General features: G+C 35.9%; 1 protein-coding gene across 1 annotated transcript in view; it reads left to right on the top strand.

The window, feature by feature from the left end:
• Positions 1 to 27,140, top strand: part of DNAlig3 (DNA ligase 3) — a 305,218-nt gene that overhangs the window by 166,577 nt on the left and 111,501 nt on the right. The window contains exons 15-17 of the mRNA XM_090374562.1: positions 335 to 412; positions 11,572 to 11,695; positions 25,787 to 25,929. Coding sequence (XP_090230688.1) covers positions 335 to 412; positions 11,572 to 11,695; positions 25,787 to 25,929 — 345 coding nt within the window. The remainder of the gene's footprint in view (positions 1 to 334; positions 413 to 11,571; positions 11,696 to 25,786; positions 25,930 to 27,140) is intronic.

Genomic DNA, 27,140 nt, shown 5'->3' with positions numbered 1-27,140 from the left:
ACTAATATGCTAATCAACCTGTCAATGCAATAGACTTGAATAATGGTGGCCTTATGCAGCACAAAATTATATTATAATGGATCAGAGTACTTAAAGGCAACACCAAACTAATGACACAGAATAGCAGTTAAATAAGGGTACATGCAATATGCATATGAAATGCATGTCTTCCGTGACTTCAGCTTTCAAGTTATTCTGTGATTGTCCTGTAAAAAAAAACCAGACAAATTAATATATAATTTTGTTCCCTCAGGATAGTTCATATATATCAAATGAGCAATAAACCATGGTTAATAGAAATAATTTAAATTTTTAGCTTGTTTTTTATTTCCAGGAACAAAAGGATCTCGAAAAATATATGTTATATGTGATTTCTAAAGGTTTAGAAGGTCTAGTGTTGAAAGATAAAAAGGTAATTGAACTATTTTATAACTATATTTTAAAGATCATTATATACTTTGTACTGTATGTATTACATGTATAAATGCTTTAACCCGTGTCTACGATTATTAAAAAACTAAGATTTATTAGCAAACTGTCAATACTTATTATTTAATTGTCTATATCATATCTGACATTTTTTATCCACTATGTAAAATGTTATAAAGTAACATGTCATAAAGTATTTTATACTTGGTACTTATATTTTTGAGAGCTGCCTTTGTTGTCAGATAGTGGCTATGGTGCTTGCCACTGACTGTTTAGCTCCGTATTTTATCAGTGACTCAAGGAACTTATATTAAGGCTTTTTTTCAGAGTGAGTTGAGTTAGATCTGAGATTTTCCGTAGGTTTTATTGTCTACAGTAGGAAGAGACTAGCCTTAGAACCCCAACAGTTACCAGACAGCACCATTGTCATATTGCCTGAGTTTCTTCAGAAGTAATTCTGAACAATTCCATTCCCAAATAATCTTGGAAGATTTTAAAATGCAAAAAATAAACTTTGATATTTCATTTCATAACAGTTGATAGATTAACAGCAGCATCCTTAGATTCAGGGGAGTTCCCTATGGACTGGATATGTGCAAATGTATCTCCATTTCACAACTGGGTTCAAAGGGAGAATAAAGTAATTACCAACCTGTAAGCTTGATTTATCTTTTGGGGGGGGGAGTCAATGGTTAAAGAAGTAATGCAGGACCATCTAAACAGAAATACATTTATACGGCAGTCACAGCAACAAGGATTAGCAAGGGTAGTCTTGTCTGAACAATCTGATTGGTAACTGTAATTCAGTGAAAATGGGATTTGACTCAAACAATAATTTTAATATCATATGCCTCGATTTCAGAAGAGTCTTTGATATTGTTCCACATAAAAGACTGCTGTACAAATTGGAGTAATCTGACCTTAGGCATGGTTAAGTGGGATAAGACAGAGTGGTTATCAATAGGCACTGCTGGGAGAGGAGTTATGTTCTTAGTTAAGATGCACATTTAATCTAAGGCAGTGCATTGAGTTGACATGGGTGGCCATTGGAGTGTTGAGTCAGTTTGGTGTGACATAAGCACTGGGAAAACAAAAATGAGAGGAGTGTGTTATAGGCCTAATGACTGTGATGAGTACAATGAACAGCTATACAGAGAAATAGAGCAGGCAAGTAAATCAGAATGTCTTATAATGGGGGATTTCAACTTTCCTGATATTGACTGGAACTTGTGGGTTGGTCATTCAAATACTAGCAAGATTTTTTTGGATTTATTGAATGACTGTTTTCTACAGCAGCATGTTAGAGAGGCAACAAGAGGAAGCAGAACTCTTGATCTGGTTATCAGCAGTGATTCTTCATGCATTAAGAATCTGCAGATAAAAGAATCACTAGGTGGCAGTGATCATGGTGTATTGATGAGTTTACTTAAAGATGTTACTACCATCAAGGGATGTGGTCTCCTTTCATAAAGGAGACCACAGTGATCTCAGACAGTTATTAAATTATATACAATGGGATTAACTAATGATGTTACCAACAACAAATACTAAATGGGAAGCATTCAGGGAAAAAATCATAGAAGCTGCTAGGCTTTTCATACCAACTAAGAAATATCATTCCAGGCTTAGACCTAAATGGATGTCAGATGAACTGACGAGACTTGTGGCTGAGAAGGAAAATTGCATGGGATGCATATGAATTATTAGGTGGTACAGAAGCCTATGGTAGATATAAACTAGTCTGCAATCAAGTCACAAGGGAGGTTAGGCAAGTCAAGGCAGATTATGAGAAATCTTCAGCAAAGAATGCAAAGAAAAACAGCAGACTTCTGTACTTATTTAAACATCAGAAGGAAGGGGATGAATCACATTGGTCCACTTGATATTGATGGTTTAACTGTTAATGATCCTGCTTAGGTTGTTGACAAACTGAATAGGTATTTTGCATCTACATTCACACATGAGGACTTATTTAGGAAAGTGGATACCAGAAGGTTATAAAACTCTAAGAGGGAGCTAAATGACTTTGTAATTACTGAGAGAAATGTAGAAGAGAAATTGTCAAAGTTAAACATAAAACAGAACTGGAGTGGATGGGATCTATCCAATTATATGAAGGGAGGTAGCAAAAGAGGTAAGCAAATCCTTATTCATAATTATGAGAACATCTTTGAATTCAAGAGGGGTACCTATAGACTAGAGATATGCAAATATATTCCCAATTCACAAAAATGGATCAAAGTGATGCAGGACTATCTAGACAGGAGTGCAGTTATGCTGTATGAGGTCATGAAGGGGAGATCTTGTCTGACCAATTTGATTGGATACAATGATGCAGTGACAAAGGAACACTGGATGAAAAAGTAATTTTGGTATCATATACTTGGATTTCAGGAAAGCTTTTGATACTGTTGCACATAAAAGACTGCTCTACAAATTGGAGCAGTGTGAAATTAAGGGCAAGTTACTGCTTATGGATAAAGGGATGGTTGAGTGGGAGAAGACAGAGTGGTTGGTCAATGAATGCTGCTCTTTGTGGACTGACATTATTAATGGAGTTCCACAAGTTCTGGTGCTGGGCCCATTGTAGTTTTCTGTATTTATTAATGATATTGATGAACATGTATCAGGCTTAAGCTCTAAATTTACAGATGATCTAAAGGGTAGTTTATGGCATACCTGTCATAAACTACCCTTTAGTTATAATGAAAGTATGCTGCTGCAACAAGATCTTGAAAAAAATTATTAGGCAGATTAGCTGAGAAATGGCAATTCAAGTGTACATTGACAAATGCAAGGTACTGCATATGTGTAGCATTAATTCCAGAATAATGTACCAACTCTGTGTTATTACACTTAGCATAGTAGAAAATGAAATGGACCCATGCTAATTTTGCACTCAGATATGAAGTTCTCTGAGAGCAGTGCAGACATGGAATGACCACCACATATCCCGGAGCAATATGGCATTAGTTACTAATGCTCTTAAAAACCAAATAATAAATAAATAATAATCATTAATACAGGAGTTGGAAGAAAAATGAGATGCTAGCAGGTCAGCTTTATCCTTGGCTGAAGTGACAACAGAACCATCTAGTTTTGACAGAGGAAAGAGCAGAGATGGGCAAAAGTTGTGGCCAATAGCTTTGGCAAGAGACCAGAATGCTCTGCTACCATTAGCACAAGAAGCAAGTTTTCTACTCTTAGCCTGTGCAAAATCTAGTTTGAACTGATTAATAATTGCTTTACAATTGTTGCGAGCTTTAGTGTAGGCAGAAAATGAAATTGAAATATTGGAATCAAACCAATTACGATATGCAATGTTCTTCTCTTGAAGAGCCTTAGCACATTTATTGGAAAACCAAGGTTTAGGTAGAGGACGGGATTTTAAAGTGGAGTGTGGGATAAAGGATTCCATTCCTACAAGAATAATTTCACTGACACGATCTGAGCAAACATTGACATCCGAAGTTTTGAAACAGTAATCCGACCAAGGGAAAGAAGAAAAGAAATCTCACAGGTCATCCCATTTTGCATTCTTGTAATGCCAAACAATATGAGGTTGGGAATGGCCATGAGATAAAGGCTCCATTGGAGAAGAGACAATCACCAAGTTGTGATCTGAGGTGCTTAAAGGACCACTTACTTTGACCGTGTACTTAGAAGGATTGTTTTTGAGAAAAAGATTAAACGTATTGGCTGTACGGTTAGGATTGTCTGGTATTCTTGTAGGTAAATGAACAGTCTGTGCAAGGTCATTAGTAATTGCAAAAGCCTCAACATCTTGACCAGCTGGGTCAGTGTGATTATAAAATGGAAGCCAGCTAAAGTTGTGAACATTAAAATCACCAAGGAAAATTACGTCACTGTTAGGAAAGTTGGACTGGAGAAAGTCAAGTTGCACAGAGAGGAAGTCAAAGAGCTCCAAGTGATTAGTGGAGTTGGAAGAATGGTAGAGACAACAGATGAATTTGACACAATGAGATAGAGAGATTTTAAGCCAGAGAAGATTGAAAAGAGGAGATTCCAAATTACCAAGTCTCTGACAGGGAATACTGGAATGGACATATGCACAAGTACCACCTTTGAGGCGAAAGGAATCATACAGCGAATAGTTTGGGCAACTGTGATGAACAGTAGTTGAATCAACCGATAACTGAGATTCTGTCAGAAAAAGTACATGGGGTTTGGCAGACTGCAAGTGGAAATGGACATCATTGAGATTTGAATTGAGATCACGTATATTTCTGAAATGAACTAGGAAGTGTTTGGAAGGTTTAGATCTTTTTGCAGGTAAGCTTACTCTATTAGTTTGACAATTCATGGTGTATTTAATAGTAGGAAAAATCTGCTGTATGAAGTAATGAAATTTTTGGATATGGGGTACACATGGTAAGAATATACCCAGATCCTTGACATAACATGGCCTCGACAGTGCCCCCAAAATGCACACTACTCGGACCCCCTCCAGTCACTATCTGGCAGAGTAGAGGTAGCAAGATTATATGCTAACTGATCCGAAAGCCTCCTAAAGTTACCAATAGGTTTGGTCCGGTGTACTAACTAGCAGCTGGCCTGCGAACACCATTTTAGAGCTGTACCCTCAAAATGTAAGGAATATTGGATCTCGCCATGGTTTTCATTATAACCTCAAAAGTCATCAGTCATACTGCATGATGGAAGAGTGGAGAATGGTTGACTGGAACTTAGCTCTGGAGACTAAACATGGGTTCCACTACTTCAAGCCTCCAATAAGCAAAGTGGTGGTATTGCACTGGTTGATGAAAGTCATCTACCACTTAGTATTGCCTGGTAACACAGAGGGGCAGCATTCCTCCAAGTGGTGTGGCACCCACCGTGTGCTTGTACAAAGAGGTTATACCCAGGATTACTAACAGTCCCACCATCGTGAAGGTGCAAGGAGAGGATTTGGCTGACAAGACTGTCAGAACTTCACCAAAATTGGGTCTACTTGACTTGAATGTCACCCAAATATCAGTTCCATCAGCATTTTAGACTCCCAGGTAGTAAGTACAACTTGTCTGGCATATCTGAGAGAATGTCTGCGATAACTTCAAGAACCCTCTTGGTCTTGGCTATATGTTTCTTGTATCTTGGCTTCAGATTGATTTCTTTCAAGAAATCTTGAAAGGTTTCTTGAAAGAGAAACCTTTCAAGAAAACCTTCAAGATAGTCTCCGAGTGCCTTATCCTTTGGGTTAACTGCTCTGCCATGTGCTTATTTGTGCAAGTGAGCTTCTTGTACTTGTACTCACTAGTTGTGGGAGTTTCTGATCAACTATTTTACATCTTCATCCTGAATCTCCCCCTCTCTTATCTTTTGTACCGCCTTGGTTTTCTTCCATTCTAGTTCTCAGGTGGTCCATTTCCATCTTTTCCATCACCCCTGTAGAAGGCCCTTTGGTTCTCATTGAAGATTCGGTTGTTTATTTTCCTCTGGGAGCTGTTTATATCGGTGTAGTCTCTTGCTGAGTGTGAGGAAGGTATGCTTCAGTGTATCCAAGTATTCTCCTATTCTCTGATTTTTGGTCTCATGTTTGCTGTGGACGCTGTCTGTTTTGAGGATGCTCTTCACATTTTCAAGGAACTTCTTATACCTATTATCCTGTTGGTACTGGTCAATTGGCTTATCTTGATTCTTAATTCTTCTATCTTCTGCCGAAGTCTTCTTTCCCATGCTAGCAGTTCCTACTTTTTTCGGTTCTTCTGTTCTCATCTCTTGTTTCTCTTTCATTAATCCTAGTGGCTGCTATGGTAGCACAGTATATGGCTGTGTGGATGGCCTCTAGTGTTGCACCATTGTTGTTGAGGTAATGTGGCATTATTTACTGATTGAGGTGGTCTGTCACTTTGCAGGATTCTATTGGGTCTCATGCTTTGGTCACATGGGTCTTTGTGGGGTCCATTCCTTCAAATTCTGTTAGGTCTTTCTTTCACTCGTCTTCTGTTCTGGATATCATGACTTCATCTCTTTCCGCTTTAGCTGCTCTGGGTTGTCTCTTCTTGCTCTTCCTCCTCTGGTTCCATGTTTTCCATATTCTTTGTAGTTGATTGCTCAAGTCCTGCTTGATTTTTTTCAAGATTACAGGAGCTATCAGGTTCTTTGTGACAATGGTCCTTCTCTAGTCTGCTATTCACTGTACGGTGACCTGAATATCCGGGAATCGTTCCAACCACTTGGTATGTAGTCTCAACTTGCACTTTGTCATATTGGTCTCTAGCTTGGTTATTTCATTGTATTCTTGCATGATGTAAGTATTCATTTCAATGCTCCACTTCATGCGTTGGCATTTTCTTCCTTCCTGTGTGGTAACTAGTGCAGTTGCGCTGGAAGCATTTCCACTTGTTAGGATCTTGCCCTTCTCTTGTGGTAGCCTTATGGGAGACTGCTCCAATGTCTTTCTCGGGAGACTGTCTCTGACTTTACAAGCTGACCTCTCTGCCTAAGGCCTGAATGCGAGCGACTTTATTCTGCACCCCACTTGATGCAGTATGATTATTGTTTCTCTTCGATATCATCCATCTATGGAGGTGGTCCTGTTTAGCTTTGTCTTATGTCCAGTGGTAATGGAAGTTCTTGAGAGTGACACTAGATGGAGCCATTATCTGCCTTAGCTGTCAATCTGACCTTAGGGAAGGTACGTCTGCTGGAGCAACTTTCACGATGTTTATTTTTTTTATTATTATTATTAATTTTATTATCATTCAAATTTATTATTATTATTATACTTGTCTCCTAGTGTTGATGGAGGTGCGTTTGCTTTTGCCAAAGCGGGATGCCTATTCTTAATTAATTATTCATCTGAATTACATTGTTTTTTTCTTTTCACCACATCTTACAATCAAGTTTACAAAAAAATCCATTTCATCTGCTTGACCATTCTTAGCATACATGTCTTAAAAAAAACACTAACTATTCTTAGTGTACATATCTCCTGCAGCCAAAATATCATTTTCTCTGACTCGTTACAATTTATTTTCATTACCATTCATAGGACCCATTGTTTCATTCTAGAATCTCAGCAGAGCATCTGTTAATATAGGCTTACAAATAAATCATCATCTACAGTACAATGGTCCTTCAATGCAGCACTGGCTGTGGCATGAAGTCATGGTGATAGCTTCATGCCACTAGTCTTCTGTACCCATATCATCAAAAGTTATCTTCGTTTTCAATCAAAACAAAACCAGCTTCCCATAAACAGTTTTGCTCTGTAGATAAATGCCTTGCCCTGTCACAAGCATTTATTCTGCATGAACCCAGTGGCCATCTTCATATTATTCTTGGTTGTGAGCCTTTGTCTGGATTCAGAAGTAGGTGCTTTATTAACAATCATTGGTAATGGCATTTAAAGCTAGCAGTAGTCTAAGTAGTTGAAACCTTAGTCTAAGTAGTTGAATCTTTGGAATACTGTTTATTAGAGAAAACACTAATTTCACTACAGTTAACATCTTTCTGCAGAACGCAGTGTGTTGGCGCCTCCGTAGCCAGGTGGGAAGGAGCAGCAGCGCGTAGCACACACACTTCTTGATTAGACCGGGGTTCGAGCCCGTCACCACCAAATACGGAGGATGCGGAAAGGTCGGGGAATGACCACCGCATATCCCAGAGCAATATGGCCTTAGTTGCTAATGCTCCTAAAAACCAAATAACTAACTAACTAACACAGTGTGCTCTATAGTTGTTAGGCGCACTATAGCCAGTGTAGCTTATGCGCCATTAAACACCCATAATAACACACACACACACATTCTACAGTTGTTAAGCATCAACAGTAGTTTTATTTGTTTTATAACTATATTGTGATTAAATTCTACTAGAAATTTATTTGAATATGTATTTAAATTATATTTGTCTGTTTTTATTGAAATATGTAATGGGAAGCCCAGTAAAAACAATATATTTCCATTAAAATAATGAGGCACTGCGGATTTGTATATGATGAGTGGTTTCTTTTTATTGTTGCTGTCCACATTAATGCAAAAAAAATAAAAAAAAATAAGGCAGTTGAAATGTCTGGTAAACATTGACTACTTACAGTGAAGTCACAGTTTGAAATCAGTTCATTAGCAGTAGCTAGATTTGCTCTGTGATTCATCAGTCACAGCTTTACAGTGTCTGTATGTTGATCTTTGAATTGCTGCATTAAGCCAGTTCCTGATTCATACTTTTCACATCCTAAAGCTGACCCAAGATCATAGGATTTTGCTTATTGAATTGGTCCACTTACTGGTAAGTTTTGACTTCTTGCTGAGAAACACTGAAGAAGACCCTATTCAGCATCAGCATAACCTTTCTAATCTAATTTTTATAATTACTGTATACTAACATTATATTTAATATTATATATATATATGTATACAGAGTGTCTCAAAAATACACGGCATAACTTCAGGAATGAGTTCCTCATATGTAGACAAAAAAAAATTTTATATCAACATAGTTCCGGAAATGCTTGGTTCCTGAGTTATTAACCGGAATGTCTTATCTCCCGCAGGTGATTTCCTTCATCACAAGGTACTGACAGAATCTGGTGGTTTTCCATTCTGACCATATACTCAAATCAGGAGCAAGCGGGTATATGCTTTATGTACGGTTTGGTGGACGACAATGCTCTGGAGTCTCGTTGTTTGTACCACGAAAGGTTCCCAGGGCGAAGATGTCCAGACAGGAAAACGCTTGAAGGTATCCATTGCTGCTTTTGTGAACATGGGACCTTTACACCTTGTGCTGCCGACAGAGGACGACCAAGATCTACGACTCCTGAAGTAGAGGAGGAGATTTTGGATTTTGTGTATGCCACTCCTGGAATCAGCACATGCAGAATAGAAATGCAACTGGCTGTTCAACATTTGACTATTTGGAGAGTGTTGCAAGAACACCAACTGTATCCTTACCATCTGCAACGGGTACAGGCCTTGTCACCAGCAGATTACTCTGCACGAGTAATGTTCTGCCAGTGGTTCTTGCAGCAGTGTAGTACAACTCACTTTCCTGCCTTAGTGATATTCACAGATGAAGCATAATTCACACAAGACAGAATCCAAAACTTTCACAATCAGCATGTATAGGCTGAGGAAAACCCACATGCAATTTCTTCCATCACATCACATCATCAACAGTGGTTCACCCTCAACATCTGGGCTGGTGTTTTTGGTGATAAGTTATTTGGGCCCCATGTACTTCCAAACAAACTCACAGGGCAGGCGTACAGAAACTTTCTGGAAAACAACGTGCCTGATTTCTTGGACGACATGCCACTGATCATTCGTCAACAAGCACGCTTCATGCACGATGACGCTCCTGCACATTTCAGCTACCTAGCCTGCAATTACCTGAATCAAAGGTTTCCTGGTCAGTGGAGAGGTAGAGGTGGACCAGCTGCCTGGCCTCCATGCTCACTGATTTAAACCCATTAGATTTATTCTTGTGGGGCCATTTAAAGTCATTGGTGTATTCAACTCTGGTAGCTGATGTGGAAACTCTTCGCAATCGAATTGTGGCAGGTTGTGAGACAATACGAAACATGCCAGGAATTTGGCATTGTGTTTGCGAGTCCATGAGACGTCGATGTGAGGCCTGTATTCAGGCAGAAGGTGGATATTTTGAACAATTACTATAAGGTGATGTGAATGTCATAGACAGACCTTCAAAACTTGGAAACCAACATTTCTGGAACTATGTTGATATAAAATATTTTTATTGTCTACATATGAGGAACTCATTCCTGAAGTTATGCCGTGTATTTTTGAAACACCTTGTATATATATATATGTATATGTTTAATGATAAAAGTAATGGAGAAAAAGTGAAATAGATGAGTAAAGAGAAATAGAAAAAGAAATAAAGAAGTAGTAAGGAAATGAAATAAATCAAAGCATATAAAAATTATACAAATACTCTAGAAAAGAATATTGTCGCATAATTTACAAACTGTGATGCCTTCTTCAGGTGTCAACCATCGAGACTGTAGGTAAAGATGGCAATATTGTCTCTGTTTTGAATGTAAAGCAAAAAGGTGAGGTCAAAACGGAAGTAGAAAAATAAAATTTTGGAGCAAATTTAGATTAAATTTATTGAAATCCACAATAAGTATGTTAAAGCCAACATGGATGCTGAAAAGGAGGGAAATATTATGTGGAAGGTATGTTAGTTTAAAGTTTACACTACTTTAAAGTTTACAGTTTAAACTGATGCAGCTTTCTCAGTAGTGCTTATGCAATCTCAGTAGTATCAACAGCATGCCTCATGCCTTCTTCATAATATCCCCCCCCCCCCTTTCTATATCTGTTTTGGCTTTAACATACTTATTATGAATTTCATTAAATTTAATCCAAATTTATTTTTTTTACTTTTGTTTTGACCTCACCTTTTTGGCATGTATTTTGCATCCAAAACAGAGACACAATATTGCCATCTTTACCTACAGTCTTGATGGTTGACACTTGAAGAAGACACACAGGGTTGTAAGTTATGTGACATTCTTTTTTGAGTATTTATGTAATTTATTTTTTTTATACTTTGATTGATGTCATTTCCTTACTCCTTTATTTATTTTTCTCTTCAATCTTCTATTTCCTTTTCTTTCCATTATTTTTATCATTAAACTAATATTCATCATGGTCATAGGGGAAGAGCAACAAGATTGGTGAGGGAAACGAAGGGGTCCTCTTACCAAGAAAGGCATATTGCAGCATCTGGAGACTAGGCACCTGCAAGGTGATCTGAGCTGATTGAGGTGTATAAGGCTTTAATGGGTTGAGCAGGCTCAATTCTGATGGGATTCTTCCTCTTGCTCAGATTATGAACCTGAGGGGGCATAAATTCAAATTGAGGAAAGGCAGTTGTAGAATAGATGTGTGTGAATTTGCCTTTAGCCAGCGGGTTGTTGTGGAAATTGATAGCTTAAATAAATTCAAGGAGGAATTGGACAAACTTTTAGAGCGAATGCATGTGTGAATTTTTTTTTTTTTTTTTTTTTTTGGCTGATTCTACATAAGCTTGCTTTCTTGCATCACATGCCTCTACTACTACCTATTCCTTTTCTTATATATATATATATATATATATATATATATATATATATATATTTTTTTTTTTTTTTTTTTTTTACATATTTAGAGCATATATGAACCTGGGAAGAGACACTGGTTGAAAATGAAAAAAGATTATCTTAAGAAAGGAGCCATGGCAGATTCTGCAGATCTTGTAGTTTTGGGAGCTTATTTTGGTACTGGACATAAAGGTAAATTAAATTATAGTTAATATTTACAAGGAAAAAAAAATAATGTATTCAATGTGAAAATAATTAAATGTATAAGTACCATAATTCCTTGAATATTTCTCCATTACTGTATTTCCTCCATGGTCTGAATAAGCCATGTCATATACTCCATTTTTTAAGACATGGAAAAAAAAAAAATTGTGGATTTATTTTCTACCTGCAGTATGTTTTTTTTCCTGCTGCTTGAATTATATTAGGTTTTACCAATGATAAAAGATCATTACCACATGCCTTTAGTACTCGTGTTTAGGAGAACATATATACACTAGGGGACAAGAAAATTGTCAATCACAAAGCATATTATGGTTGACTGTGATGTACAGAAATAGAAATGTAATATAATTTTATGGAGAACACTAGTGCCAGAAATCTTGTTAATTGCTTGTATGATTTAGTTTTTAAGCATAGTTCAAAATTTTATCAACCTAATTTTTGTGATAAAAAATTATAATAATCCTGCCAGTGTATTTTATTTAAAATAAAGACATGCTTGTAAAAAATTATAATAAATCAATCGTGTGATTTTTTTTTTTTTAAGTACAGTTGACCTCTTGAACAACACGAGTTTGAACTGCGCGGGTCCAATTAATTTTTTTTTTCAATAAATAAAAAAAAAAAAACACAGATTTTTTTTCAATAAATATATTGGAAAATTTTTTGGAGATTTGCGACAATTTGAAAAAACTTGCAGATGAACTAGTATGAGATGAATTAACAACCTAATAATTGTATCCTGTTTTAAAAATGGGTAGCCTATTATAAAAAGTTGAAATTTATCAAAACTTACATACACAAACACTTACAGACTGTACATGGCACCATACACAGTCGAGAGAAATGTAAACAAACTTAAAGGTGCAGTATTAAATCATAACTGCATAAAATTAACTGTAGTACATATTGTACTACTGTAATAATTTTGTCGCCACCTCCTGTTGCTATTGCAATGAGCTCAAGTGTTGCAAGTATCCGCTTAAAATGCCGTGTGATGCTAATCATCTCTGCGTGAGCGGTTTGCCTCTCCAGTAAATTGCATATCACAGTAAAAAGTGATCTCTCACGGTTCTTGCATATTTTTTATTGTGTTTAGTGCAATACCATAAACTTTGAATAACACCATGGGACCCATATGAAGTGTCACTAGTGATGCTGAAAGTGCTTCCAAGAAGCAGAGAAAAGTCATGACATTACAAGAAAAAGTTGAAATTGCTTGATACATACCATAGATTGAGGTCTGCAGCTGTGGTTGCTCCCCATTTCAAGATAAATGAATCCAGCGTAAGGACCATCGTAAAAAAAGAAAAGGAAATTCGTGAAGCTGTCACTGCAGCTATGCTAGCAGGCGTGAAAACCTTGCACTTTTTGCAAAATACCTTTTTATCTCGTATTGAAAATGCAGCTTTTTTGTAGGTGCAGGATTGCTATAAGAAGGGCATACCTATAGACTCTAATATGATTCGAGAAAAAGTGGTCATTATATGACAACTTAAAGCAAAAGGAAGGTGAAGGATCTAAAGCTGGAGAATTTAATGCCAGCAAAGGATGGTTTGATAATTTTAGAAAGAGGTTTGGCTTAAAAAATGTCAAGATAACAGAAGCAGCTTCTGCCGACCAAGAGGCAGCAGACGAGTTCCCAGACGCCATTAAGAAAATCATCGAGGAGAAAGGATATCTGCCTGAACAGGTTTTTAATGCAGACAAAAGTGCCCTATTCTGGAAAAAAATGCCACAAAGGACATTTATTAGTAAGAAAGAGAAGCAAGCGAGGCACCAGGATTTAAGGTAGGAAGGGATAGGCTAACTCTACTGTTTTGTTCAAATGCAGTCGGGTTTATGATCAGGACTGCCCTTATCTATAAAGCTGCTAACCCCCGAGCCTTGAAGGGAAAATATAAACACTAGCTGCCAGTCTTTTGGTTGAACAACAAGAAGGTCTGGACAACGAGAATCCTTTTTCTGGATTGATTCCGTCGATGCTTTGTCCCTGAAGTCACGAAGTACCTTGCCAGTAAGGGACAGTCTTTTAAAGTCCTTTTGATATTGGACAATGCCCCTGGCCACCCAGAACCCCATGAGTTCAACACTGAAAGCATTGAAGTGGTCTACTTGCTCCCAAACACAATGTCTCTAATTCAACCTCTAGATCAGGGAGTCATTAATCCAATATTTGATATTGAATTAATAAATACATACCAGTAACCATGTTTTTGTTTTCACATTCTAGTAATGGATGGCAATGGATAATAATTTGTAGTAATTCATTAAAAATATAAAAATATTAAAATATAATAGCTTATAATATGTTATAAGCTATTATATTTTAGGATGCTAACAACACTACATTGAAAACTTTTTAACCATGTGATCTTGATTATTACAATACAATACAAGTCAGTCAAATTATTTATCTTACTATTAAAACATCTGAACTTTAAGCTGTTTTATGAGTATAGCACCAAAATTGAGTATTGTACTTTATAATATTGCAATTTAAAACTTAAGATTTGGATTACCTTGAAGGTTTTACACTAGTGAATAATTAACTTATTTTAAATAGTGGATGCCCAATTATTCAGAGGTGGATTAATCAGAATCTAATCTCTTAAGTCTCAGTTAATTCCACTTTGTCTCATGTGAAGTTTGCACTTGGCTATATGGGACAACAAGAAATTTGTTTTTGTCACATTTATGAGTTCTTTCATTTGGCAGATTATCCAGGAAAATTTATTTCTCGGCAACCTGCCTGACCAATTTGATTGGATACTATGATGTAGTCACAAAAGAACTGGATGCAGGGAATAACTTTGATATTATATATTTGGATCTTAGAAAGGCTTTTGATACTGTTGCACATGGAAGACTGCTGCACAAATTGGAGCAGTGTGGCATTGGAGGGAAATTGCTGCTATGGATAAGGGGATGGTTGAGTGGCAGAAGACAGAGAGTGGTAATCAATGGACACTGCTCAACGTGGACTAATGTTATTAGTGGAGTTCCTCAGGGTTCAGTGTTGGGTCCGTTGTTGTTTTCGGTGTTTATGAATGATATTGATGATGGGATATCAAGTTTAATGTCCAAGTTTGCAGATGATACAAAGGTTGGCAGGGTTGTTAAGGACACTACTGACGCTATGCTGCTGCAACAGGATCTGGAAAGGTTGAACAGATGGGCTGAGAGGTGGCAAATGAAGTTTAACATTGACAAATGTAAAGTACTACATATGGGAAACAGTAACCCCAGAGCAACGTATCAACTCTGCGGTACTACACTGACAGTGGTGGAGAATGAAAAGGACCTGGGGATAATTGTGCAGGCAGATATGAAGTTCTCTGAGCAGTGCAGACGAGCTGCAAGAGTAGCTCATGGTGTCTTGTCAATGATATACAGGAATTTTTCTAGCAGGGATAAGGAGGTGATTATTCCCTTGTATAAGGCAATGTTTAGGCCACATCTTGAGTACTGTATACAGGTCTGGAGGCCTCATTTCAGGAAGGATGTGGAGCTGCTGGAACGGGTACAGAGAAGGGCAACAAGATTAGTGAATGGAACAAAGGGTTGCTCTTACGAAGAAAGGCTTAAGTTTTGCAAATTACAGAGTCTGGAGACTAGGCACCGGAGAGGTGATCTGATAGAGGTGTATAAGGCTTTGAATGGTTTGAGCATGCTCAATGCCAATGGGATTCTTCATCTTGCTCAGAATAATCAGCTCAGAGGTCATAAATTCAAATTTAGGAAGGACGGATGTCGGATAGATGTGCGGAAATTTGCCTTTGGCCAGCGGGTGGTTGGTTGGTGGAACCGACTTCCATCACTTGTTGTTGAAGTTGATAGCCTAAACAAATTTAAAGCTCAACTGGACAGGTATTTCGAACGAACGGAGGGGTGAAATGGGAGTGGTGTGTGTGTGTGTGTGTGTTTTTTTTTTTTTTTGGCTGATGCTGAATAAGCTTGCTTTCTGGCATCATATGCCTCTTCTAATGCTAATGCTAATGCTAACCCCTATAATTGTAATATATTGTCAGCACAGAAAATTATAGTTTCTATAATTTCTGCATAACTGTTATACAGGAATCGTGCCAACTCTTATAGCATCTATTATGTTAACTTTTGTTTATATTAATGATTATTTTGGAATTCTTAATGTTTTATAATGAATTAAGTAAAAGGTATTAAAAATTTTAGCTAGATGACACACCAGCTAGCCTGAGATTTAAACTGCTGATTAACTTGCAATAAGTGGATATTTATTTATTGTTGAACAAAGCTATTTCTAATGTACCTGTGTATTTACAATGGAATTGTTTTTGCATAGGGTAGCAAGTACCTAAACTAATATTAGATTAAACAACATGGCGCCCCCTATGTAAACTCTTTAAAGGCATAAAAATGATCAAGTTTATTGAAATAAGCTGGGAAAAATGTTTTACCAAAAACATTCCAAAAAATAGTGTGGTGTTTGATATAACCATTTCTTACGATCACCTTATTTTTTCCTTTCTCTAGACATGACAATGATATATACAAAGATTTCGAAACTTCATCAAAATTGACCTGGATTGTTTTCTGTTTTTTTATTCCAGCTTATTCCAATAAATTAAATCATTTTTATGATTATAAAAAATTTACGTAGAGTGCAGCATCATTTAATCTGTTAAAGTTAGTTATTTTCCACATAGATCTTTCTCTCAAGAAATTAAATTAAGTACTTAAAATTTAAATTTAATAGTTATTGTTTAAAAAATTATCTTTTTTTTTTTTGATTCTTATATCCTACAAAATATATTATAGTTATATTTTGTAGTTTACGTTTATAATTGGCAAACTTTTTATTCAATATGATGTTGGTTTTCTTATAAAAATGTCTGTAGATTTCCATTTTATCTGTTGTTTAAGTTGCTCTAATTTGGTTATACATTATATGACTAAACATATTTGGACATATACACACAGGTAGTTGTGACAAATGACTTTTAATTCAAAAATCTAATATATATAACAGGGCCTGTGTGACAGTCTCAGCAGCTCTCTTGGATATATTTCCTTCCAACTTATAGTAGATGTTGGCCAAAATTTGCCTCTATTTATCTTAGAAAGCAATTAACAGAGCCAGTTTAGAAAAGGTCATTTGGCTGTAGTTTAATCCAGTGATCCAATTTGTTCCACATTTGTTTGGTATGGTTGAGGTTTAGGATTTGAGCGTGAAACTTTTCAATGTCATTATCCACAAAGCAGTCTTATATGCTGTGCACTTTTGCGCTGATAATGACATACCCATTTCTAGAGTACTTTCACAGTGTAGGTAGCATAGAACTGTCCAAAACGTCCAATTAGGTCATAAACTTCATAGTTTCAAGCATTACTCATGACATTATTCATGCAGATTGAATGCCTAGTAAGATGAATGCACCATTGAGTGATCGCAGTATGGATATCTTGGATTTTGTAAAAAGCAATTATAAGTCACTGAGTAGGAATTAAAAAGATTAGTCATTTTTTATCATTTGTGCAACACATTTATGTAGATGTAGATATTGTGCATAGTATTGTTAAGTTTTGAGATTACAGATATAATCTCAATACTTAATACTGCCCTGAATGAAAAGGGCTTCATGTCTAGATGAATTCCATAAAGGCCTTTTCATGTAGTACTGTTGTTAGGTGATCTCAGGTAGAGGTGTGAGGTTTCCCCTCTTTTGAAATATTTTGATTTTTTAATCCTGCAGTGTATGTAGATTGGTCCATGAATATATATGCTTCTGCAACTGACCTGTCTTTTTCTAGTTATGTAATGTATAAATAAAATACCAATTTTATGTTTGTATGGAGTATATACAATACACAATGAGTTAGTTATTGCAGTCCTAATATCATATGTCAGAAATGTCCAAGCTACGGAAATGACTTTATCATGTCTTTATCACTTCTGATATATTTATGCAATATATATTGCACGCTTGAGACAAAAAGAGAGAGAGAGAAAAAAAACAACAGTGGATAATGCCGGAATGGCAATACTAAATACTTTCTGTTAACCCATGTCTACCCCTCTTGCTGTAGTTTTTCACACTGGAGAAATACCACTTGCACATTGATTGATTACATAATCCCTAAAATTTCATCAAAGCAATTAGGATATTTAACTTATTTAATATAAATGGTAAGTGTGTATTTATTTTTACAGAGTAGACTTACTAATTTCAGGATTTTTATTTGTAGATTTGATTATTCAGTAAAAAAATTGAGTCCGTAACTTTCCCATCACAGTCCAGGCATTTATTTATTTGCAATTTGCCTTGAGAATGACATTCTGCTTCATTATTGGAACTGAGCACTAATATCTTATTACATATATGCTGTAAAATGTAAATATGTTGACCATAATGCACATGGAAATCCTGCAGAAGGTGCATATGTGGGTGCTGTTTGTTGTCTTATAATTAATTGTTGTTTTATTTTAGCTTCTTGTTATTTACAATTAATGTTTTAATTTAAATTATTTATTTATGAACTATATACATTATACTGAAAATTGCTTAAGAAATGGATGCACATGCTGAATAACAAACAAATTTAAAACCATACTTATCAATAATTTTATAATCTGTATAAATGTATTATAGAACAATAGAAAACAAAAAAAAAACATAGTCATTTAAATAAGTACAAATCCATATTATAATAATATATGAAATGTCAGTTAAAAATATCATACATCACAAATATGGGAATGTCATGGAGCTCTCCCCAGTATCATTAAATATAAAAAATGCTCTTACAAATATTCTAGCGGAGTCTATATTCAGGTGACCTCTTTATTTCTATTTAGAATACACCTTGAAGAATTAATTCTAGTTAATATGCCACTCTGGTTAAGTTTGCATTCCACAGAGGTGACATTTTTCAAATAGGCCTTGTGGATTGATAAAATAACCACTCATAATAACTGCAGTAAATACACTAAACCATATATATGACAAAATCTTTAATAAAATAAAAACTAGATACAGGATAAAACAGTATATTTAATATGAAATTAAAGGCAATAAAAATAAATATATATAAATATTACAGAGTTAAAAGTGTTTAACACAACACTGAAGCTTTCAAAGGTGACTACCTCCTTTGTGAACAGTGGATTTGTGAAATATGGAGAATAGGAAGAAGTAAGATTTTTACAGTCATAATACATCCTTAAAAAACACCAGACAGGAAGAAAATTGAGGCATTTGAAATGTGGTGTTACAGGAGAATACTGCGTATTTCTTACTTGGATCGAAGAACAAACGAGTGGGTATTGAATAAAATTGGCAGGCCTAAAATTCTTCTTCATAGCATCAACAAAAGAAAACTCAAATTTTTTGGTCATATAGTAAGAAGGGAAAACTTTCTGTTGAAGAATATAATGGAAAAACTGAGGGGAAGAGGTGCAGAGGAAGAACTGCAACTAGGTGGAAGGATGGGATCGTGAACTTCTGGACATGACACTTTGCAATGTTGTTCATATAGCACACGATCGATGAACTTCTGGGCATGACACTTTGCAATGTTGTTCATATAGCACACGATCGATGCATTTGGAGGAATTTGTTGATGGCCACAACAGCTCCTTATGGAGCTATGTGACTGGAAGAAGAAGATCCAGGCTTAAAGAATGGATCTTGAAGATATGGAGAATAGGAAGAAGTAACTGGAGGATGCGCATGGTTGTGTCAAGGGTAAAAGATCCTGTATTTACTAAGGGTACAAGCGGACCTATATAGGATCATATTTCTGGACTGTGGGGAGAGTTATGTAGGGGAGTCAGTGCATAAGTTTAAAGATCATATAAAAGCAGTAGAGTCCTCTGATTATGGGAAATCTGCTGTGGCTGAGCACTTTTGGGATGATGATCGTCAAATTTCTCTAGGTGGTGCAATTATTATTGATCATTCGCACAGGTATCAGTACCAGCAATGGCTCAAGAGCTTACAAATTTGTTATTCAGAACATAACACCAGTAATAGACATAGGGGAATCCATATTCATCCCCTGTTTGAGACTGTGATAGGTGGATGGGAAGAATGGTTCTGCTCAGATTGCTCCTGGATCATTCCTATTCTCCATGTACATGTGGAGGATAATTCCCATGCTCCTGTAACACATACTGAGTTGTGATCCTATTGGTGTTGTTTAAAGATGTGCGGTGACTGTAAAATTGTATATACTGTTGACAAAGGAGGCAGTCATCTTTGAAAGCTTTGTCATTGTTATTAATTTTAAACCCATAATATTTATGTATAAAGATTTGAGCCAAAAGTTTCCCGACTGGGATAATAAAATTAATATAGACTTATGTTTACATGTTGGCATTGTCCCATTCAAAGTAATCCCCTACAGGGTTATACATTGATCCGAATGCTTCTCCCACCATTTGAAGCATCTCTGGAATTCCTCTTTTGTGATGCTGTCCATCACTTTCTGCAATTCAGGTTTAATCTCCATGATGTTTTGAATCTTTATCTTTTTAATTGGATTTTCATTTTGGAGAATAGGAAGAAGTAACTGGGGACCAGGTCTGGAGAATAGGGAGGGTGTAGGGCCATCACCATTTAGTTTTTGGCTAAAAACTGCTGAACCAGCAAAGCCATGTGGATTGGCGAATTGTTGTGAAGCAGAAGCTTGGCATTTGATCTGACCTGCTTTGCATCTTGTGGGCATGGAGATTAAGGGCTTTTCCACTGGGTGAACTGCTGCTTTGTTTCTGAATCATACCATAAACCCAGCTTTTATGACCTTGAAAAGGAAGTTTCTGCTCTTTCCAGCCTGTGCTTGTAGGTCCCTGCATCAGAAAGCTGGTTCTGTTTCTGTTTGTCACTCATCAAATGGACACAAATTTTGCAGCAATCCACCTTAAATTTTCAATTAAAAGGCATGTACTGATAGGCTGAGAATGTCATCAGTATCATACACTGCCCCCATGGATAACTTGATGCACTTTCTCAACATTTTCATTAGTTCGACTTAATGATGGATGATCTGAGCTCTCAAAATCCTCAACCAAAGTTTGGCTGTCTTGGAAACACAAATACCATTGAAAATTTTGTGTTCTACCCACATCATCATCACTAAATGCTTGTTTAAGCATTTCATAAGTCTGCAACATAAGTTTATGACAAAATTTGATACAAATTCGCTGTTCCTTAATGTTTGCCATCTTACTCGGCTACAAAAGTTGCAAGACACACTCAGTAGAAACACACTTCAAACAGATATGGAGGATGCAGAAAGGTCATGAAATGACCACCACATATTCCCAGAGCAATATGGCCTTAGTTGCTAATGCTCCTAAAAACTAAATAACAACAACAACTTCAAACAAATTACACAAAAGAACATGTCCTATTGGTGTAATGTTTGCCCACACTAGCTCACAATGAATTAATCCAGCTGCATCTAACATTGCACTGCTATGCTGCATGTGGTTAGTGCTCCATGCAGCCAGTTCCAGAAATTTTTAACTTGAACCTTGTATGTTTTTATCATTTTTAACTTTGTAGTTTTATCATTTTATTAGTGTAGTATATGTGATGTTAAATATACAGTTTTATCATATATATATATATAATTTTTATTTTATTTTATTAAAGATTTTATCATATATATGGGTCGGTGTATTTATTGCAGTAATCATGAAAGGAGACACTTTACTCAGATTAAATAAATTTTTAAATTATTGACAAACTTCTTCTAAAGTACATGAAATCTTTCCCAGCACTCTCAGTTACTAAAAACATTTAGAGGCTATATTTTGAGTCTTCTGTGAGAAGTTTTTCAGGCAGCAAGGAAGTATGTGCAATGTTGAACAAGTTCCTAAAGACAGTAGCTATAGATGCAAACACCCACCTAATAGAAATAGTATTACAAAACTATCTAGTTGTAATTTGTTAGGTGGATGCATGCATCTACGGCTACTCTCATTTGAAAATTGTTCTGTCACATGTGTGGAGTACTACACTAGGATTACTCAGTCTCCTTACTATTGACAAAAAAGAAGAACCCCACAGAGGAGTTGAAATGTAAATGGAGGAGTTTAATCAAATTTGAAATGTAGCCTAAAGTAGTTAGGCTACATTTCAATGATGCAAGAAAGCAAGCTTATACAGCATCAGCCAAAAAAAAAAAAAAAAAACACCCTTCCCATTTCACTCATCCATTTGTTCCAAATGTTTGTCTAGTTCTGCCTTGAATTTAATTAAGTTATCAACTTTCACAATGACAGATGGAACTTTGTTCCAGCAATCAACTACCCACTGGCTAAAGGAAAATTTCTGCCCAACTTTTCCAGATCCTGTTGCAGTAGTGTACTATCATTAGTGTCATTACACAACCCTGCCAACCTTCGTATCATCTGGAAACTTGCACATTAAACCTGATACACCTTCATCAATATCATTGATAAATATACAAAACAACAATGGGCCCAACACTGAACCCTGGAGGACACCACTAATAACATTAGTCCACGAAGAGCAGGTGTCCATTGATTACCACTCTCTGTCATCTGGCGCATTATAGCCTTAGTAGCTAATGCGCCAATAAAATCAAAACCAACCAAAACCATCTCTGTCATCTCCAACTCAACCATCCTTTTATCCATTGTAGCAACTTGCCCTTAATGTCATACTGCTCCAATTTGTACAGTAGTTTTCCATGTGCCACAGTATCAAAAGCTTTCCTGAAATCCAAGTATATAATATCAAAATTATATTTTGCATCCATTTCCTTTGTGACCATGTCATAGTATCCAATCAAATTGGTCAGACAAGACTTCCCCTTAACAAACCCATGCTGTGTCTGAATTATTACTGCAGTCTTGTCTAGATGATCCTGCAATGCTTCTTTAACCAGTGACTCCATTATTTTCCCCCGAATGGAAGTTAAACTAACTGGTCTGTAATTACTCAAGTCACTCTTTGATCCCCCTTTGTGAATTGGGGATACATTTGCACATCTCCAAACCGTGGGAACCTCCCCCGAGTCCAAGGATGCTCTCATAATTATGGGTAAGGGTTTGTTTACTTCCTTTGCCACCTCCTTTAATATAATTGGATAGATCCCATCCACCCCGGGTGCCTTCATTATGTTTAACTTCAACAATTTCTCCTCCACTTTACTCTCAGTTATTACAAAATGATTTAACTCCCTGTTAGATTTTGATAAACATCTGGCCCTCTCCTCCTTGAATAACTTCTCATGTGTGAATGTAGATGCAAAATACTCATTTAGTTTGGCAGCTAAACTGAGCCAGACACTTTGATTTTCATTTCTAGTTTATTGTTAACTATAAATGAAAAGCAAAGTATCTGGCTCATTTTTTTAAGAAAAAGATTACTTCATTTATTTAAAGCAGCAGTTAAGAGTTTATTTTGAAATTTCACTGACACTATTGAAATAGGCTTCACTATATTTAATGCTGGTCAACAAAATAAATTTTTTTATCTCATCAAAGACGTAAACACACTTCTAAGCCAGCTTTGTGTGCTGATTTCAAATATGTTCATGGTTTTCACAGTTTGTGCAGTTTACATAATACAACTGCTGATAATATCAGTACAAGTTAAGACAATTTCATTACAAAACGTGAGATGGTTACAATTACATTTTTATCACTATTACAGTTTAAATCTAATACACTTTATGTACATAGGTAAAATAATATAGTACACTATTCTAAAACAAAAAAAAGTACAATTTAAAAATGTTGTATACCTTGGTACGCTTTTTCTTGAATGTTGTGATACAATCCATCAGTAGTCTGCTAACGTACATTCATTAGCAGAAACCTTTGTAATGCTTTTTCTATGATTGGAATTGTTTTCTCTGTTTTTGCAAAAGAAGTCTAATGCAAATGCACGAAATGAAGGTTCAGTGATATATGACATTCTATTTTTTTACATGCAGTAAGTAGTTTCTGAACTCTGTCTTTTTATGCAGGAGGCCTGTGGTTATCCAAAATGTTTCCATAGAGCCATTTGAAAGCCTGCTATGCTTTTAGCTTTTAGTTCTAATATGCACTGAGGCATTTTTCAAAGCTTTCATTCTGCAGAAGCTCTCTGATTTGAGGCCTCCCCAAAGATTCTCGCTTTCACTTTCATGACATTGACTGAAATTTCTAACTTAAGTAATGAACTCCTCAAATGCATCTTACCCATCACTTTCACTTTTCATCAGATCAACGAGGCACTTCATCAGATAGTTTAATGTGGAGAAGCAGAAGGAAAATTTTCACTGGATCCGCTAAGGGAACATAATGCACACTACTTCTTCCTGGCTCATACGTGCTTTTCTGAAGCCGGTCATGTCTGATGTAATGGTTTGGAGTAGATGTCCTTGCAACTCGGGAAATAACAATCTTTTATGAATCTTCCTTGCATGCCTATTAACATACCAGTGAGTTTGAGGTTACCACAGATATTCCATTGGGTGTTTTATTGAATTTTTTTGAGATAATGTCTTCATTCTAAGGAGATATAGTATATCTCCTTTAAATGAACGTAATGGGCAATGGGAATGGATGGTTTTAAGTTCCCATTATGCAAGAGAACAGCTTTCGAACTTTTCTGTTAGGAGTCACAGTGCTATTTGGATGTAATATGTACTTGTGACAGTTCCCTAAAAACTATATTGATGTCATGGCAGTAGCAGGGCAAACCATTTAGTGTAAAGATTGTCACCAAAACTTGGTTTCATTTTTGATAATGAGACACTTTAATGTTCTTCTTAACCAAGTGTTTCTGCTCTAGCCTTGAGGCAAGAAGCCCGGTTTGGAGAGGGTCTAAATCTCTAATGATGTCATTCTACTCATATTGGGTAAACTGTTCCAGCTCCAATATCTGTGAGGTGTGTATTTGGGATTGGTTGACGTTCTCAGGTCTCTCCCAGTTGCACCTTCATCACATTCCATTTTGTTTTCTGAAGAATCTAGTCTCCATGCTCTAAAGTTACCATAATTGGCATACTGTCATTGTGAAGATTTTAATTACTGATCCAGGTTTGGATAAACAATCTGGTGCTTATTCCCCACCAAGAATCCAGTTACATTCATGTTACAAAAGTAGCAATCATTATCAAGCCCTTTCGACTCCTTCCATATTATGGGTATGGCAAACAGCATTGCCTTTATCCCTTTATTGAACCAATTATGTAATCCATTCAAACAAGCTGTACAAATAACATGTGGTACCCACACCTTATTTTGGCCACCTAGAGGCAGTTAAAGTATAACTGATAACTTTTCTGACTGTCTATCGTGATTGTTTGCCTATGTGATTTAATTGGGAAGCAGTCAGTAGCTGCACACATAACAAAATTTGTTGGGGTGATTTTTTACACTTTTGATGCATAATGATGAATGTTCCAGTAATATACTGAATCTTACCAGAAAAAATTTATAATCAGATAATTAAATTATGACAAGGATATAGATATTCAAATAATTACATAAATCTTAATATAAACAATAATGATTATATTCAGGTAGGTTGGCTGTGAATAGGTAGTATAATCAGTGTCATCATGTTCATGTAATTGGTCTTATCACAAAAACTAGACATACTAAAGGAAAAACAAAAACAGATTTGGAATGGGTGTCTGAAGATCTGTCTAGTCTACATGTATATTTTCCAGTGAAAAAGAGAAATACTTGTTGATCTGTGTAATATTAAACACTACATGATCTATGTTTTATTCTACCAGCTGAGTTATTGCTACTTTTATAAGTTGATCTTTTAGGGAAGAGGTGATTTATTTTGTTGAGGTTTTCTAGGTTTGAGACTTGATACACATAGACAGTCTTCTTTGGGGGGGGAAGGCACTATAGCTGGCAGTTTTGATGATATTGATTTTGCAGTCGCAAGGAATTGCCTAGATCTGCCACACAGGTTTATGTACATGTTTGGTGTATTCTAATTTTTAAAAAGTAATTTTGTAAGAGTTGAAATAAAGTAGGTTGATTTTTGAGTGGTTGCCTGTAATTATTTTTAATTTTGTTCTGTGTTTTTGTATATTTTCTAGGAGGAATGATGTCTATTTTTCTTATGGGTTGCTTAGATGAACATACAAAGAAATGGTGTACTGTAACAAAAGTTGGTGGAGGCCATGATGATGCAACCTTAAAAAGGCTGCAGAAGGAGTTAAAGATGGTGAAAATTAGCAAGGTGAGATGATTTTCTAGTAGATTTATTAATTAATTTATTAATTATTTATTAAAGATTTTTTAATTTTATTCTACTATCAATTTCTGTTAATCTACATGGACTACTTCAGGCTATGACTATACTCCTACTTTGGACAGAAACTTTGAATCCATTAAAAACATAGTTGTAAAATAAGGAAAAAGAGAGAATATCATTCCAAAATTTTTTACTTCAATTTAGCAAATGATGATATTTGTTGCAACGTTGGTCAAACACTACATTAATATATAAATGAAAAATTTGTATTGTAATGTTTTTATTGCCTAATATTTTATGCATTGCCAATAATTTCTTGATAAAGCACAATGCTGATTTTAGTTTATATTTTTAGAATCTTTTAAGACTACAGTATTATATTTTACAGATAATCCTGTAGTTATTGGCTGTTTTGTTTATACTACTAATTACAAAGTCCTTGTGTACTTTTTTAATTTGCTTTTTAGTCAGTCTGACATTATACATATTATAGTGATATCTGATAACTTTAAGATGGGAATAAATAAATGTTCTTGTTTATACTCCGGCACGACCCCCAGGTCAGTGGAGTTTACAATAAATAAATATAAATGTTAATCGTATTTAGCAGTTATGGGCTTAAACTCCAGGTCCACTCAAAGAGTGTGTGCTACTGCACTCACACTCCTGACCACTCGGCTGTGTCAGGCCTTAGATATAGGTATATATCACCCCAACTGATAGCTGCTTAATAATAGCTAGTTGTTTGTAGAATGTCCCATCCAGAGTATTATACAGTGGGCCTCGACATACGATGACATCGACATCCAATATTCTCAGGAACCATATACCTTCCATATGATCGTTTATTTTAAGGAACAATGATATTTGCAGGTACTGATGGCTTTCTGACATAGCTGGAATGATACATGGATGAAAATTTTCAGGCGCATGTTGCACGGAACATCACTAATACGATTGTTCTCAACCAATTAGCATCTTTTTTTTTTTTTTTTTTTTTTTTTTTTAATTTGGTAGTTGTTGGCGCATCGGCTTCAGTGGCCATATTGCACCTCCCAAGGTTTTTGCAGTACTTTGATCCAAGCCCGAGGCGGGAATCGAACCCGCGACCTTTGGGTTGCCGGGCAGGTACTTTACCCACTCGGCTAGCCCGGTCGGCAATTAGCATCTTTTGTGATGTTCAACAACATTATTGT

The sequence above is a fragment of the Mastigoproctus giganteus genome, chromosome 5 (assembly GCF_048544385.1).
Source record: "Mastigoproctus giganteus isolate SK-2022 chromosome 5, ASM4854438v1, whole genome shotgun sequence".
Classification (NCBI taxonomy): Eukaryota; Metazoa; Arthropoda; class Arachnida; order Uropygi; family Thelyphonidae; genus Mastigoproctus; species Mastigoproctus giganteus.
The sequence above is the reverse complement of the archived record's forward strand: the minus strand, read 5'-3'. Positions and strand labels throughout refer to the sequence as shown.